The sequence below is a fragment of the Saccostrea echinata genome, unplaced genomic scaffold (genome assembly GCF_033153115.1).
Source record: "Saccostrea echinata isolate AGI-Se365-2 ecotype Australia unplaced genomic scaffold, CSIRO_AGI_Sech_v1 ptg000015l, whole genome shotgun sequence".
Lineage (NCBI taxonomy): Eukaryota > Metazoa > Mollusca > Bivalvia > Ostreida > Ostreidae > Saccostrea > Saccostrea echinata.
In genome coordinates, this window is record NW_026889764.1 from 9,564,737 (window position 1) to 9,582,500 (window position 17,764).

General features: G+C 31.9%; 1 protein-coding gene across 1 annotated transcript; it reads right to left on the reverse strand.

The window, feature by feature from the left end:
• On the reverse strand, nucleotides 1–16,357 carry LOC133187499 (copine-8-like). The gene is made up of 21 exons (XM_061322897.1): nucleotides 16,277–16,357; nucleotides 14,629–14,717; nucleotides 13,958–14,045; nucleotides 13,603–13,706; nucleotides 13,416–13,455; nucleotides 13,053–13,129; nucleotides 12,794–12,825; nucleotides 12,078–12,106; nucleotides 11,713–11,816; nucleotides 10,940–11,044; nucleotides 10,550–10,591; nucleotides 10,159–10,234; nucleotides 9,830–9,883; nucleotides 9,231–9,292; nucleotides 8,752–8,910; nucleotides 6,299–6,371; nucleotides 5,310–5,437; nucleotides 4,111–4,213; nucleotides 3,971–4,028; nucleotides 2,341–2,414; nucleotides 1–2,200 (listed from the first exon to the last, which is right to left on the reverse strand). Exons 2-21 carry the CDS (start codon nucleotides 14,706–14,708, stop codon nucleotides 2,045–2,047), a joined length of 1,644 nt encoding a protein of 547 aa, XP_061178881.1. The 5' UTR covers nucleotides 14,709–14,717; nucleotides 16,277–16,357; the 3' UTR covers nucleotides 1–2,044.
• Nucleotides 16,358–17,764: the final 1,407 nt, after the last annotated feature.

Below are 17,764 nucleotides of genomic sequence, written 5' to 3' on the forward strand. Positions count from 1 at the left end.
GATAACAGATATTCTACAGTTCTATAACTTTTAATATAATACATTTTTATAGTGAACAAGTCTTGTAAATCATCAAAACATGCACCAGTATATAGTTAATATTAAGGAGGCTGAGGGGTCAACAAATTAACCAGCAGATATAACTTATTTTTTTAGATATGATATCTTAATCTGTCAACTATCATATGGCAAAGAAAAATTTCATTCATTCAAGTTTTAAAATTTGATCATTTTTGTATATCTTTATATGGAGCTCTTCTTCTAAAGGAGATAAATATAGTCTGAAATTGGCCACAACCACCCAGCCCTCTTAATACTAACATCAGTATTAGCATAAAGACTACATTTCATGAACATCAATTTTCTAATAAAATGGACTAAAATACATACAATGTACATTCTACAAACTTCAAGATGCATGTAAAGCTAAATCAGCTAAAAACTAAACATCTGAATCTAAAATCATATTGCTGGTATCTCTGGAAAAAAAGTGACCCCAGTGAAAAGGGCACAAAACAATAATTACTATGTTGATATCAATATGTACAAATTAATGAAAATATTACATCTGAATATATTGAGCATTTATTAAAAAGAAAATAAAGTGGATATTGAGTTCACATCCACTCTATTTTGAAGTCATTTCAAAGTTGATGGATGTTTACATTGTAGCCAGGTTCAGTGTCAATGGATATCCAAAAGATAGTAAGTTCAAGTCAATAGATATGCAAAATGTAGCCTGTTCAAAGTCAATTAATGGATATAATTCAAAGACAATGGATTTCTACCATTGTAGGTATTTCAAAGTTAAGGGATATTTAATGTGTAGCCAGTTCATAGTTGATGGATATCCACACTTTTGCCAGTTGCCTACATTTTAGCTACTTCAATTTAAAGTCTATAGCTATCCAAACTGTAGCCACTTCAAATTAAAGTCAAAGGATATCCAAACTGTAGCCAGTTTAAAGTCAATAGATATCAAAACTATAGCCAGTTTAAATTCAATGAATATCCAAACTACATGTATAGCCAGTTTAAATTCAATGAATATCCAAACTACATGTATAGCCAGTTTAAATTCAATGGATTTCTAAACTATAGCCAATTTAAATTCAATGAATATCCAAGCTATAGCCAGTTTAAATTCAATGGATATCCAAATGGAAGCAGTGTAAATGGATATCCAAACTGTAGCTAGTTTTTATATTGCTATCAGGATTAGGAAGCCTATTCAAGGTACTGAGTGACAATGAAGAATCAAACATGAAAAATATCTGACAAATTAGTACATAAAAAATTACTGCATAAAATTACAGAAAAATGTAAAAAAAAAAAAAAAAAAAAAAAGTGTAAAAAATATAATAGTCTTCACTTGAAATGATTTCTATAAAACCAACATACAAACAGAATCACCTACATGTATCTCAAGTCTTCAAAATGAATATTGCACACTAAGAATGTTTAAAGAAATCTAGAGTAAGGTCGAACTTAGTAGTACAGCAGATATCAATTTTCCTTTAAGAAGCTCCATTTATATGTAGGCTTTAATTAAAATTGAAGCTGCACAACTTTGAAGGACATAATGGGTGGTTTCAAAAAATCAAAGTTCTACATGTATTATTTTGTTCACATGGTCGAAATTAACAGCTCAATACAGAAAATGTATCTAATACACATATACCTGGAATTTCTTGTCAAAATCTAGGAGAATTAATGCAATGTTCAACAGATTAACATGAATTAATACTTGTAAATGTAAAAACCACCTGGAAAATCAGGGATGTATATATTAGGTCCCTAGCAAATCTAAAATCAATAATTGCCAAGGGCATAAAACACAAATTTACTATGATTAAAATTTACTTTATTACCACTTATTACTAATGAACTTTAATAGGCAAAACTGTGGGTTTTTTGCTTTTCAGGATACCTGTACGTCTTTAATATTTTACCTATATATTAACACATTAATAAAAATTAAAATAGAATTATGCACTGTTGAAGTCTGTCTCTATAATGATATGTTCTGTAAGAAAAGGACAGTCTAAGAGGGCGCTGTAGCGGATATCCTGGGTTTAACATTGTGTTTTTTCATGTAAGACATAAACTGATCAGGTATTTCTGCCAGAACTTCTTTAGCTAGGGCTGCTTGACTCAGCACCATGTTACCACGATTTAGGAAATCATTAAATGGAACAAACTACAAAAGAAATTATAAAACTAAGTTTTTCTGAATTTTTACGTCTGAAAGGCATTAAAGGTGTTCAGAAGTGTTCTTATCACTAGGTACTTCTCTCAATCATAAAACAAGGGACATGCATCACTATGACATGAAAATACCTGTACAATGTCTCTCTCTGCATACACCCCATTGTAAGATAATCTGACATCATCTCCATCCAAAATATTCATAGCTGAAAAATTTTATTCATGCTTTACATTGCTAGAGTTATTTAAAAGAAAGTCTCTAAATTTGCATATATTTTTGGGTGAAAAAAAAAACTTGGTATTCAGGCCACATATTTTTCCTTATCTAGTTTCTGGAATGTGCAAAATTTTAATGCTATGTAGATGAAGAAATAACATATCGCGAGTTAAATAGAATGATGTCTCATTTGCTTGACATTTGTAGTGTCAAAACAATAATATGTGTAGAGAGTGACTTGAACTTTGTTTACAGAACTACTTTCAGACATCAAAAGAAGCATTTCTTGCAACATCAAAATTTGGGTCATCCAAGAAGTTTCTATCATTCAAACAGTGTCTGTGGTCATTTAAGGTCTCTTATTAATAAAATTCAATAAATTTTCATTTATCAACACACTTTTGTATTGCAAAATAACTCTTGAACACAAATACATGTTTAAAGAACAAGATTCACTTAAGGCCTTTTTGGCCCTGTGAATTTCTGAAAAATTCAAAACTGCTCAGTATTAGCTGAAAACATATTAAATTTCATTTGGACCCTTGGTGATATCTATTAAAATAATGTAATTTTCTCACTTATCCATGTATTATGATGTCATGAATTGCACCATTATCCTCAAATCCTGAAAATTTCTTCAAAAATGGCAAAAAGTTTAGGCTGTTTTTTCAATATTTTGCATATAGAGCCCAACCTCTGATCCAAAATGTGCAATTAAATAATGAAAGAACTAGCTGTTTCCTAAGATTATAATATATATATATATATATATGTACATGTTTTATTTTTTTTGGATTGAGAGGTGGGATCATATTTTATTTCTTTGCTGAAGGTACTTAAACACAAAAATTCAAAAACATTGCAATTTCCCAAAGCCTCTTTTTAATACCTAGACTCTCAGAGGAAACTTTTTTTTACAGGAAATGAATGTACTAAGTCTCTACTTCATATTGATGTTTGAAATGGGACATTGGGTCTTGCTTAGTTAATTTGTACATGTATATGGGCAGGGCAATTTTATGGATAAAGTGAACCCTAACTCTTAAAAAAAAAGGTTTTAAATAAGCACTTTGATGTAATGCAAATGCATAATTTTAACTCACAACACATTTTTAATATTAAAAATATTTAAGATTGTGGACCATGTCAATTTATTTTTGTCACTTGTGATTGTAAATAGGAACAACTGATCTAGCAAAGAAAAAGATTAGTGATAAGAAACAATTATTAACTTAAGCCTGTGAATGTAGTACAGGGCTTAATGCATAGTACTCCAGTAAAACTCACATTCTTGTTGAAAAAAGTGGACATTTGAGATCTCTTATTAATAACCATTCATAAAATCTTTGTTTTCCAACATGTAAATGTAATGCATGTATCTGGATATACATGTATATGTGCTGAAATTATTGATAGTAATTTCCTTACAAATTTGAACCAAATTTTTTACTTAATACATGTATAGCATCTTCAAAATTATGCAAAATTACAAATCATTTAATATGATACTTTTCTAAATTTAGTGTCATGTAACATTACACATACCAGTAAAGTCAGCATCACCCACTCCAACAATGATAATGGACATAGGAAGTCTCGAAGCCTGCAAGCAATACAGACATGATGACAATATAAAGATCAGATTTGATGTGGTACAAATTTTAATGTAAACTGACAATACTTACATTAACAATAGCCTGTTGTGTTTGCTGCATGTCTGTGATCACCCCATCAGTGATGATTAGCAAAACAAAATACTGACTGCCATCTTGTATAGCCTGGGCAAATCTACAAGAAAATAAGCACTTGGAATAATTTGACTTTCAAAAGTCGCCATTTGTATTGCTTAATTGATATAAACGTGTCTGAAGAATTTGACCCCGTTTACATCTCACACTGAATTTGAAGTCTAAAACTTTATGAACCAAAAAAATTGACAGTAGATCATGTGTATACTTTTACTATATTTCTGAATTCCAAGAATATTGAATAATTTTAAAAATATGTTGCAATCATATGCATCGTACTTGTGAATTAAACAAAGGGAAATAAATCTAAAATATTTTCCTGCACTCCGGATTCTGTCATATCTGGCCAATTTTCATGGAACCAGCAGTGTCTGGTTTGGACAAATTATACTGTAACCTCCCTCTTACTTTCTTTGCAGGGGGTATAATAATTTAAACTGTTACTACAGGGTTACTCTGACAACAACATTGACTTAATTCATACAGACACCCTGGACATATGCTTCACCTAGCCACATGTTTCATATTTATAAAACACATAATTGATGACAAGGTGCAAGTTAATTAATTATACTTTTATGTTAAATACTTAAATCTGATTGGCTTAGAAGCATTGACCAATTTTTAATTTTACTCTCAGCATTAGCAACACACTTAGCAACAGGTAACATAAAGTCTTATACATGTAATTTTTTGTATAAGCGGTTTGCCGTAGAATTCTCAACACATCACTTGTGCACTTGAAAAGAGCTGAATAAACACAGTGTTAACAATTGCTTGATCCAAGTAAGATTGATTGCAAAAAAAAAAAAAAATAAAAGAAAAGTGTTTGTGAGCAGAGTAACAAACAAAAACACTTGAGAGGTTGATGAATCAATTTCGATGCTTTCTTATTGAGAAAAATGTAAGAGAAGCATTTAAATATCTGTTGAAATGAGTTCTGATTCACAACGACAATATCCTACCGACAATATCCGACTTTTTTAATTCATCAATCTGACATTCAGTATAATAAAAGAAATAGTGCATGTTTTGGAGGGTATGGTGTTGGTTGACAATAATTTCCTCTCAGGGTGTCAATTTCAATTATTACCCTCCAAAACATGCACTATTTCTATAAGAACACACACTTTTACCTGGCCACATGATTAATGACGGGGGAGAAGTTAGTGGGACCGTACAGTTGGACGTTCTTCAGTGAGTTGTAGTACGCCTGTAGGACTCCCTCCACTCCCTGACAGAACGGGTTTGAAGGGTTAAAATTCTACAATAGGTCATAAAAAAAGTTATCTTAGAATGGGGAACTGTTGCGTTTTTGTGATTAAAATGATAAAAACAATCTGGTGTAATTGTGACAGTAGTATTGCATCAATTAATACATATACATAATATAAATTCTAAAAATCTGTTATGTAAGCTAAGTCAACAGGCAAAGTTGACTACCATAAATCTGGAAATTTTTACTGTAGATAAATTTTTAGCAAATTTGACCATACATTGCAATCACAAAAATATTTTTCATAAAAAAAAAAATCAGCAACAAAAATGTAAACAAAAATCTTGCTGACAGCTGGTGTCTATTTTTAACCCAGTGAACAGGTGTTCGTAAGCAGTGGTCATTTTAAGAAACCTGTTTACGACAGATTGTAAATGAGATTTGATTTAATGTTATAAAAACTTGAAGCAGTTTATACGTTTTAAATATGTATTCTAATATTTTTATCCGACTATTGAACGGTGGCATAGTTCAATATTGTATGTGCATACATGATTTATTGTATGTACATGCACAACTTATACACTGTTATAAAAATTTTAAGCACTTTTTAATTTTAGCGCCAATGACAATTCGCAAAATTTTAAAACATAAAAATTAATCAACAGCTTTATGACCCAAACTCGCTAAAATAAATCATTGAAAAATTTCCAGATTTATGGTATCACCAGTATTTATATTAAAGATAGTACAACTTGTTTGATTTATAACACCAATTCAAGATACATTTACTGGTGCATATACACTTTAAATGAATTTTAATTTTGGTTTTCATGAATTGAATTCATGTGTTATCTAAATGAATCTGGATTTGATTATATAAAAAAAAGATTAAAACTAATCTGTTACCAATGCAAATTCATGGTGGACAGAGCCATCACTCATTCTTGCTCCAAATCCTAGGGCAGGGAACAGTTTGTCACTGAAAAAAGAATAATTCTGTATAGGAAATCTACCACACTGGAAATAGCTTGTCATTAAAAAAAAGAATAATTCTGTATAGCAAATCTACCACACTGGAAATAGCTTGTCATAAAAAAAAGAATAATTCTGTATAGCAAATCTACCACACTAGAAACAGCTTGTTAGTAAAAAAAGACTAATTCTGTACAGCAAATCTATCATGCAGGGCTCGACATTAACTTTTTATCTTACTTGTCCATTCGGACAAGTGACCAAGGGATTTACTTGTCCGAACTTCAACTTCACTTGTCCGAAAATTTTCCAATAAAGATCTAATACTGTCAACTTGAAAACTAAAATAAAGTCCATTACACATGACATGTGCTTGATCGATTCGTGATGTCATTGATATTTACAACAAACACATAAAACGAAATTTTATCTAGGCTTTCTGTCCTGACAACAACATAAATATCCACAAGTGAACCAAACTTCGTTAAGTTCGTACGTTCCATGCCTTTTCAGTAGTATGCAATTAGTGAACTTCGATCCCGAATCAATGTGAACTCAATTAGTAGCGATCCCTATCGGGATCGAAGTCCGGTTTTTATGTACAGCTTCCGTCTTGAAACTACCGATTATCTTTCACAGTCGTTCTTATTATTATTTAGAGACTCCTTTACATTAAAATACACTTGTCCAATCGGACAAGTGCCCAGCAATATTCACTTGTCCGTAATTTTTTTTCACTGGTACCGGGCAAGCGGACAAGCGTTAATGTCGAGCCCTGTCATGCAGATAAAGTTAAACAGGGAAAGTACTAGAGTGCATGTAAAATGTTAACAAACATCTAAACATTAAATTCTCAGAATAAGAAAAAACAAGATGTGTTTGTGAAACACTGATGCCCCCGTATGGCAGCTTATGGCGAAGGTTAAAGTTTCTTCAAATGCAAGTCAAAATCCAGACCAAAAGATAAAAAATGTTGATACCCAAAGAAAGGTCTTGTCTCGAGGAATACACCTGTGAAATTTGAAAGACCTAGATACAACTGTTCAAAAGTTATGGTGAAGGTTAAAGTTTTTTAAATAAAAGTCAAACGTCAAGGTCAAGGTCAAAGTGGTTGGTATCCAAAGGAAGATCTTGTCACAAGGATTACATATGTGAAGTATGAAAGCCCTAGCACCAACCATTCAAAAGTTATGGCCAAGGTTAAAGTTTTTCAAAAGTAGGTCAAACTCCTAGGTCAAGGTCAAAGGGTCAAAGAGGTTGGTATCCAAAGGAAGGTCTTGTCAAAAGGATTACAAATGTGAAGTATGAAAGCCCTAGCATCAACCATTCAAAAGTTATGCCCAAGGTTAATGTTTTTCAAAAGTAGGTCAAACTCCAAGGTCAAGGTCAAAGGGTCAAAGTGGTTGATATCCAGAGGAAGGTCTTGTCACAAGGAATACACATGTGAAGTTTGAAACCCTAAGCACCAACTGTTCAAAAGTTATGGCCAAGGTTAAAGTTTTTCAAAAGTAGGTCAAACTCCAAGGTCAAGGTCAAAAGGTCAAAGTTGTTGGTATCCAAAGGAAGGCCTTGTCACAAGGAATACACACGTGAAGTTTGAAACCCTTAGCACCAACTGTTCAAAAGTTATGGCCAAGGTTAAAGTTTTTCAAAAGTAGGTCAAACTCCAAGGTCAAGGTCAAAGGGTCAGAGTGGTTGATATCCAGAGGAAGGTCTTGTCACAAGGAATACACATGTGAAGTTTGAAACCCTAAGCACCAACTGTTCAAAAGTTATGGCCAAGGTTAAAGTTTTTCAAAAGTAGGTCAAACTCCAAGGTCAAGGTCAAAAGGTCAAAGTTGTTGGTATCCAAAGGAAGGCCTTGTCACAAGGAATACACACGTGAAGTTTGAAACCCTAAGCACCAACTGTTCAAAAGTTATGGCCAAGGTTAAAGTTTTTCAAAAGTAGGTCAAACTCCAAGGTCAAGGTCAAAAGGTCAAAGTTGTTGGTATCCAAAGGAAGACCTTGTCACAAAGAATACACATGTGAAGTATGAAACCCCAAGCACCAACTGTTCAGAAGTTATGGCCAAGGTTAAAGTCTCATAAAATTTTGCAAAAGTGGGTCAAACTCCAAGGTCAAAAGGTCAAATATGATGGTACCCAAAGAAAGGTCTTGTCACAAGGAATACACATGTGAAATATGAAAGTCATAGCTCCAACCAATCAAAAGTTATGGGCAAGGTTAAAGTTGACAACAGACAGACAGACAAACAGACAAACGGACAAACAGACAAATGGACAAACAGACAAACAGATAAACAGACAAACAGACAGACAGGACAAAAACAATATACCCCCAGGATCTTTCGATCCGGGGGCATAAAAAATTTTTTGTTTCCGTACCTATCATAGTCCTGGATGATGTTCCCCACTGCTTGAATAGCCGCAGCATATTGGTTTGGAGTTCCATACGGGTTCAGGTAATGCAGAGATGAGGGGGAAGACGGGTTTCCATTAGAAGCAGTGAAATCTATAGCTACTGTGAAGTTCATTTCAGTGCTACTAAAATCAATCAAGCCTTTTTTAATTTTCTCTGTTTCAAATGCTTTCAGTACTTGACATTTGTACCTTTGTATAAGTGTACATGTAGGTATTGAATCATGAATAAAAGTACCTTAATTTTTTTTATTTATCTCATTTAGATTACCTGCAAGTTAAATATTTAGAATAAATCCACTCAAACACACAAAAACCAAAAACAAAATCTAGATAATCTTCCTTCTTATAAAATTGGTGTAAAACTCCATAGTTATTGAAATTTTGCAAAGAATAGAAATAGTATTTTATCATCAGTTATAACAATTTTTTATGTTGCTACTGACCCACTCTGTATGTAATCCAGAAAGGAAAAGATCTGCTCTGATTTATAACTCAATAATAGCACCTACAAAAAAAAAAAAAGATTTAGGCATTTAGGTAAGACAGTGACAACATTCATCAAAAGAAAAGGAATAAGTATTGAAGATCTAGATAAATTGATATCAGCAATAGGTCATTAACAAATATAAAATATTCATGAGTTAAGCTTCATAATTATGCACGTAAATCATTATTTTGTATTATTTTACTGTCAGTAAGGAATATTTACAGTAATTAATTTGGATGATCTGCATTTCAAGTGAGACAACTAGAATCCTTTCATACAAATACATGTATCTTTTGCTCTGTTGAAATTTGGATGATCTGCATTTCAAGTGAGACAACTAGAATCCTTTCATACAAATACATGTATCTTATGCTCTGTTGAAATCGTACATTATGTTAAGATGATTATATACAAGTTTCCTTAAAGTATGTGGTTTACCTAAGGAATTGTATAATTCACAAGGTGACTGGAAATATCTAATTATGCAATACAGTTCCCTAGGAAACAGAGTCAGATTGGAAATTTGTGTGTATAGAAATTGTTCTTGCAAGTTACCTCCCCTGAATCTTTATATTTCTTTTTCTTTGCCTGTTTCTTTGGGTGTATAACCTAACAAATAAAAGAAAAAATCTTTTCATCTGGCATGTTCAAAATAATTGTATAAATATGGCCATAAATACTCTCAAGATCAATGATTCACTTCAAAATTTATAAACTGAGGAAGAGATACACAAAGAAAATGTCATGTTTTTTTTCTTTCCCATATACAAGATCTGACAATATTGGTGAATATCTTTTGATATATGTATTTAAGTCTCCAAATTACATATTCCATATCCAAATGTCAAGCAACTTTGTGGTACAGAAGACTTTCAATAACTTACCAGAAAAACATTAGAAGAACAAGGACCCCTTGACAATTCTCGTAGATTTGTTGTAAATTCTCCAATTAAATCATGCCTTAAAATAAATACAGAAATAAACAAATGTGAAATTTATGTTGAACAAGTTTCATCAACTTTCAGAAGTTGATTTTTACTTTGTTTTATAGAACGCTGTTGTACCATGGAATATATTGTTTGTGGATTATTTCAATGCATGTACATAGGTGTATGCGATGTAACATTATAGTCTATAAATTTCCTCATAATTACCGGTAAGTTTAAGAACTTCACTCTTTCATGATAAAAACTCTATTAAGTTATTTTCTGATTAATCCAGGCAGTTAATTCACATAAGAGAAGATATAAACTGATTGAAAAACTTTGTACATACCCTCCATCTTTGTCCCAGTCATAACATTCAAACTTAATGCTCCTAAATGTAAAAAAAAAAAAATACAGATAAGGTAATTTCATAAAAGCCAGCAAAATGACTGTTTAAATACCCATGCTGAAATTTTAAAACTCGGATACAACTGTACACTTCATTTTCAAATTTCAAATTTCTATCTTCTAATTTTTTTTTTTAGTTACGAAAAAATAAAAATTAATTTAATGTTCCTGGAAGATTTGTTTACATCTTTAATGAAGCTACAAAGCATGTGAAACACATTCCTTATAACACTCTAGTTATAATGAAAGGAACCTATTATGAAGTCAAATTCAAATCCCCTAGGGTGAATGTTTTCTGCACCTTCTTTGATGAGTACAATCACAAACCTACCTGTCATAATCTCCATTACACAATGCCCTGGACATGATTGTAAAAGGTTTCCACGTAGGATTTAATGTCTTCATGATGACTTCTGTTCTATGTACCACAGTGTAGCTACAATATCAGGGAGAAATTCAAAAGTCTGTACAAAGTACATACTTAATTCTATTGTAGCAGAATCATGCAAAGAAGAGAATGATTAAGACAGAGCAGCCTTGGTATGGACAAACTTTGTATATGATTTGACATTGTACATGTATATGCATTTCTTGGCATTTGAAACTTAGAAACTAACGAAACAATAAGATTAAGAGGATGTATTCAAATTTAAACAAATTACATTTCTCTGACAATTAAATTGTAAAATGATATGTTATAAAAATTGTTGTGATGCTAGATATCTGCTAAGCATTGTTATGTCTTTCTCCTTCAACTCAGATTTACATTGAAAACTTCGTAGACTTCCCTGTATCTTGGATAACTTGTTTTTGGAAGGGAGGGGGAGGGATCAGATATAACTGCCATCTTCATTCAACTGTGGGTAGGGGGTCAGTTAAGCTCACCTGCCATCTTCATTAACTCAGGATGACTATAAATACTTAGAAAGGGTAAATTTGGCTCACCCGCCATCTTCTTTAACTAAGGGTAACTGTAAATAAGGGACAGTTTAGCTCACCTGCCATCTTTATCTACTCAGGATTACTGTAAATAAGGGTCAGTTAAGCTCATCTGCCATCATCATTCAATCAGGAAAACTGTAAATAAGGGACAGTTTAGCTCACCTGCCATCTTCATTTACTCGGGATAACTGTAAATAAGGGTCAGATTTTCCGAAGAAATCCTTCTTATCCAGATGACTGGCTCGGAAATGAAGAGTTATCTCCTCCTGAATCCACAAACAAGATGAAAGTAACTTAAAAATTATGTGTGACTGAGAACTAAGTTAAATTTGTACATTATCAAATTTAACACACTTTCAGTACAAGTACTATAAATATAGCTTATTTTTGATATTTTTTTTTAAATATAAATGAAGACAAATTTTATGTTGTCATTTTTGTTGAGATACAAATGAAGTTGAAACTGAAAAGGGGCTACAAGTAACAGGAACACTACAATATCTCTGGCAGTGATTAAATCAACAAACCTTGCAATTGCTAAGCTCTTCTCCTCTGACTGTAAAACAAACAAACATACACACAGGTCAGCAACAAATATTAAGGGCTGCAACATGCTGAGTTTACATTTAATATACCATATACTGACACAGGTAATATAGTCATAAAGGTAAGAACTGGGCTGCAAAACATGGACAAGGCTTTATTAATTCTAACTAATACTTTGTACTTGTGAAATGCTATCTTCTCCTGAATACTGCCATGAACATTAATATCTATTCTGCCATTTTTTTTATTAAATATTGATGAAGTGGATTTATGATATACATTTTTGTAAATAATAAATAATGCAGTTCTACGTACAACACATCATTCCTGAAAACTTCCATGAAATATATGCTTTTCTTAAAAAAAAGTATATGCATTTGGGAACTAATTGTAATAATTAAATTTCATCTGCCTATAAAGATCTAACTTACTTACCTAACAATTTAGCCATACTAGTATCTAGAACTTACACAATTCCCATACAATACAGCAAGTCAATATTACATGTATATGCAGATATCTATAGTAATTCTGCAACATGTATGTTTTCAAAGCAGTATCTTTCTGATACATGTACACCATACATGTAGGAACACAGAGCAACACACACTAAGACACATTTATACTCTGAATTTTCAAAAAATATTTTCAAGCATCATGAAACACACAAAAGCTCAATACAATTATGGTGCTTTACCTATTATTGTCCCATTCTTTTTCCTAGAACCCCTGTAAAAAAAAATTACAAAATTTTGTATATTAATTTTTACTGGGTAGTCATTTTTGTTTATACATGTACATTACTGTTCTCAAAAATTCTAGATATCCGTGTTCGAGATACCGAAGTTCAACTGTATTTTATTTTTCCATTTTCAGAAACCTTTTAATTTTATATTTGGTAAATAAAATATTCAACCTAAAATATTCAAATATCAGAAAGAAAAGTGTAGGTTTACTGCAAAGGCTTTTCTAATTTTCCTCCAGGTGCCCCAACAATTTCTCCAAGGCTACACTCCATCCTTCCAATAAAATCCTATAGCAGAGAGTAATCAATAAATGAAATATTCATAGCAAACATATGTCTGATTATTGATGTTTACCAATATTTCATAAATTCTAAAAGTGGATATGCTTGGAGTATCATAATGATTTTTTTTTTTTTTGTAAATGTTATTTAAATATTCCTTATTCTTTCTTGAAACCACAAATATTTATACATGTATATATGCATATTATAATCACACAGTGAAGATCTAAGTTTCCATATTTTTTTCCCATCCCAAATCATCACCTATGTAATTAATGATTGATTCACTTACATGATTTTTCAAATTATGAGAAGGAGAATCTACATCATAGCTGAAAAAAAAAATTCAGATGTTGATTTACAAGGAAACACTTCAAAACACATAAATAAAAAATGCATTTCACATTTAAATACCCATATGTATAAAATATACAATTTTTTGTTATAAATTGCATTAAATTTTAGTCACATTTACTCACATTTCAAATTTAATGCTCTGTAATTCTTCAAAGAGGTAGGTAAGTGTAAATTTCTTGGCAAAGTTTGGATTGAGCTGGTTATCAATGGTCTCTGTTCTTCCAACCTGATTTCAAATCCATTTTTAATGATTATATACTATGATTCATTGACAAGCATTAGTTATCAAAATAATGATTACACGTTAGATGATTCAAGCACTAGTTATCAAAATACAGTTGCACAATAAGGTACCTTTATCTCTGTAATGGTATCAATTATAACATGCATGGTAAAATTTATCATTGAATAAAATTATACAAATTTCATGAATATTGAAGTAAACAGGTTTTGTTTCTTTTCAAAAAATATACTAACCTCATAGTATGAGTTGGTTTTTATATCTTTCATGAACAAAACACACATTGGGTCTGATTTGGAAAAAACATCCAAGTCTGCTAAGTTTCTAAAAATACATATAAATGAAGTACAACAACTAAATCATTCACAGGAAAGAATTTTAGTAGTAAATTAATAAAAATATAAGAGAAAGGGTTAAAGTATTGGATAAACTGAAGACTCAAAACCTGGACCTACTGTACCATGGGGATAGAACCCTGGACTAGCTGTGACCAATTCTGACTATTTACTATCATATAATTAACCAAACTAATTATCAGTATTCTGTTATATTGAATTAAGAGTTCCTTGTTTTGTTCACTTTAGATTTTCCATTCTGAAAACTCATGACATCTGCATACACTCTACTTTTCAGCATTGTACAAGTAAATAAATATAAAATGTATAAGAGTGTAATTTTAGCAACACGTTAAGTACCAAGCCAGGTAAATTGTTTTTTAAAACAATTCTTTGCTAAAAGTCTTTCAATGGCTTTAAACAATAATTTTTACAATAAAGCTAAAAAACAGTGCACATAAATTTGAATAAATGACCTGATCACACTTTCATGTTATTGCATATAATTAACAGTGATATTGAATGATACATGTACATGGTTGGGTATATAATAATTAGTTAAAACTTCTGACCTGCACTGTACACTGATTTCCACCTGGGTAGCGGGGACAACGGCAGTGCCTGCCTGAAATCCCCCTGGGGTTGTTGTCATTATGACGTGCTGAAAATGAGTGAGAACAAATTATTCCAACCTCATGTATATGCAAATTTCAATTGTTTTACTAGAATCCCCTGAACTTGTTTTTTCTTTTCCTTTTTTTTTTTTTTTTTATAGTTTACTTGAATCAACATATCAAAACTGTCAGGGGGCTAAATTGTTTCAGAAACGCCAACCTTTCAATGAATGGTACTTGATATACTAATGGATTGAAAAAAAATTACATTCACAATTTTCACGATTTACCATTTTACGCTGGAATTATATAAACCTACAGTGACTTACAGTATATGTATGTCCTAATCCTTTATCATAGATGAGATACAGTAGTTAGCATTAATCATTAATTAGTATTATCAGACTCCTTGATCTGTTTCCTTAAAGCTATTGGTAATTCGGAGAGTTTATAATTACACCTTCATGCATTATATCAATGTTACAGGAAAGGAGAAAATGTATGGCTGGATGGGGTATCGAACCAAGAACCCCTGCATAACTAGTCAGGCACTCTACCAACTGAGCTACCGAGGCCAATATCCATGGCCCAAACCATTACATCGAAATAGGATCTCAAGCCTTATGACATCGTTCTCTGGATAATCCACTGGCTTAAATTATCTAATAGCTTAATTTATTTCTACAATCTACAGCTGTAAATCTATTAACTATACTATATAATTAAACAGCCTAATCTTCCAGAACAGATGTAGAACATGTATATCACTGTATATTATGTTAGCCTGTTTAAGTTGGGTCCCTTTCCCCATATGGGATATTATAGCCCTTTTGGATTATAGTATTCCATGGGATATATATTTACAGGGAAAAAAAATCAGCTTGGAATATTGTAACACAACTGCATAAAAATACATCAAATGCAAAATCTTTTGGTAGTTGTTTTATTTATTTAGGACACTGATCCCACTGAAGATCCAAAACTTTTTGGGGATCAATATGATATCAATCTGAAAAATGGAAGGGATAAGGTAATTATTTTTATCTTCATTTTTAGCAATGTTTATTAACATTTCATTTCAGATATTATAACCCAAATGAGCTATTATATTATCCCATTGGAAAAGTGGTCCAACCCGCAACTTCACAGAATATATAGAAAATTTGAAAAAAAGGGTGGGGCACTTTGTGACTTACTAGATTTGCCTTTCAGAGATTTATATATTGTTTACAAAACAAATTGGGGGTTAATTACAAAGCTTGATCGAATACACATAAAAAAAAATTCTATGCGGGTCACATTCATTAAAAAAGAAATAAGAAGTCTTCTGCATTGGACAAACTGGGAAACCAAATGCAACACGGGGTGCTGTGAAGAGACCGAGACTTCGTTTGAATGGGGAAAAATCATCTCTAAGAGCTTGGTGGCCGTAAATTATCTAAAAAAGCTCCAATTCAATTTATACTCGCACATTTTTTAAAAATGGTGTATGTAATATTCGGAAATTTGTGCATGTTGTACAATCAAAATATTACAAAATCGTTTGTCATTCAAAACACACGTTATATAGAAAAATATAACACATACAAATGTTTATTCTACTCACTTTGGCCTTTTCTGAAGGCTTTAGTTTATAAGTCAATATTATGACAGGTCCTCAACAGTCAACTTTTGAATTAATCAACTTGTAAACAACATTTCAGACAAGCTAATTATTCTTTACTTTGTAAATCCCGATCCCGATGATAATTTGGTTTGCTCTCTATCCAGAGTTGTCTTCCGCTACGCTCCAAAATAACGTGGGAAGCTGTAGCGGGAACGACAGCTCTGGATAGAGAATGCAAAAAATAAAATAAAATGAAATAAATAAATAAATAAATAAATAGTACACTTTTAAAATCCGGAAAGGGGGAGGCATAATATGAGGAAAACCTGAATCTTTTCCTGTGCCAGGAAGTTTTCACACAATTAAGTTTCATCTTTTCGCTAGTGTACGACAAACACCATACAGACGGTCGACGCGTGAAAACTGACGAAAATAATAAGTCACCTAAGTGACTCAGGTAACCTGAAAATTATGCTGTAAACCACTATATTATTTTCGTGTAGTTACGCAAGACAATTGTTCGCAAAATTTTCATTTTGTTGTAAATTGGTATTGTTAAGGATAATATACAACAATAACCACATATCGTGAAAATTTTGTCTCGCTTATGACTTCCCGAATAGCTGTGTAAATAAGTTAATATAGTGATCTACAGTACGTACCATCTCTTCGTAGCAAAATAAAAATGCTGCATTAATAAGAATTACAAGTTTACGTATTTTTGACAACTAGATGAAATCCCGCGCAAGCGCGGGGAATTGAATTTATACCACTACCGACAGAAAATATATTGTAGTTCTCTACTGACAGCCTACAGGCTTATAGCAGGAACAAATACTTTGTTCAAAATCCCGCATGAAGTAGATTTACCTATCCCCCCCCCCACCCCCACCCCAACCCCCCGTTTTTGTGTTTGTTTTATTTTTTTTTAAAACTTGAATAATAGCAATTTCATTAATTGACGTTTATTGTGAAACCTGTTATACTATGTTATGGATATTGTACTTCAGATGCTCTTATTTCATTTCTGTCAAGGATAAAAGCAAGAATGTGCACATTTTACTAATAAATTGATTGGGGGGGGGGTAAAAATTCACAGGTACTTGGGTCTTGGTTTATAAATATGTTTGTACCTTATTGATATGTAAAAATGTACTTTACTTTTTTACCTATCAATAAGGTACATGTACATACATATTTATAAACCAAGAACCAAGTACCTGTGAAAAAATTAGCTTTTAACGCCCTATGAATAGGCTGAGTATTTGATACAAAAGACTAAGCTGCAATAATGTAGCCCTCTCCGATTATTTTTTTATCTGATATTTTCTGGCCTCTCTCTCTCTCTGCCCCCCCCCCCCTTCTCAAAAAAAGGAGAGGGTTACATTATTGCAGCTATAAAAGATTGTATTCAGAAATGAACTGTGCATTGATTAAAGCGCAAAATTTTACATGAACAATACCTTATTCATTAATTTTCTCTTTTCA

Coding starts and splice junctions, on each gene's coding strand:
- LOC133187499 (XM_061322897.1), bottom strand. CDS start 14,708: ATGACAACAACCCCAGGGGGATTTCAGGCAGGCACTGCCGTTGTCCCC. Junction 13,456..13,602: donor CAGAGCATTAAATTTGAAAT/GTGAGTAAATGT, acceptor TTTTTTTTTCAG/CTATGATGTAGATTCTCCTT. Junction 12,826..13,052: donor AAATTAGAAAAGCCTTTGCA/GTAAACCTACAC, acceptor TTTTTTTTACAG/GGGTTCTAGGAAAAAGAATG.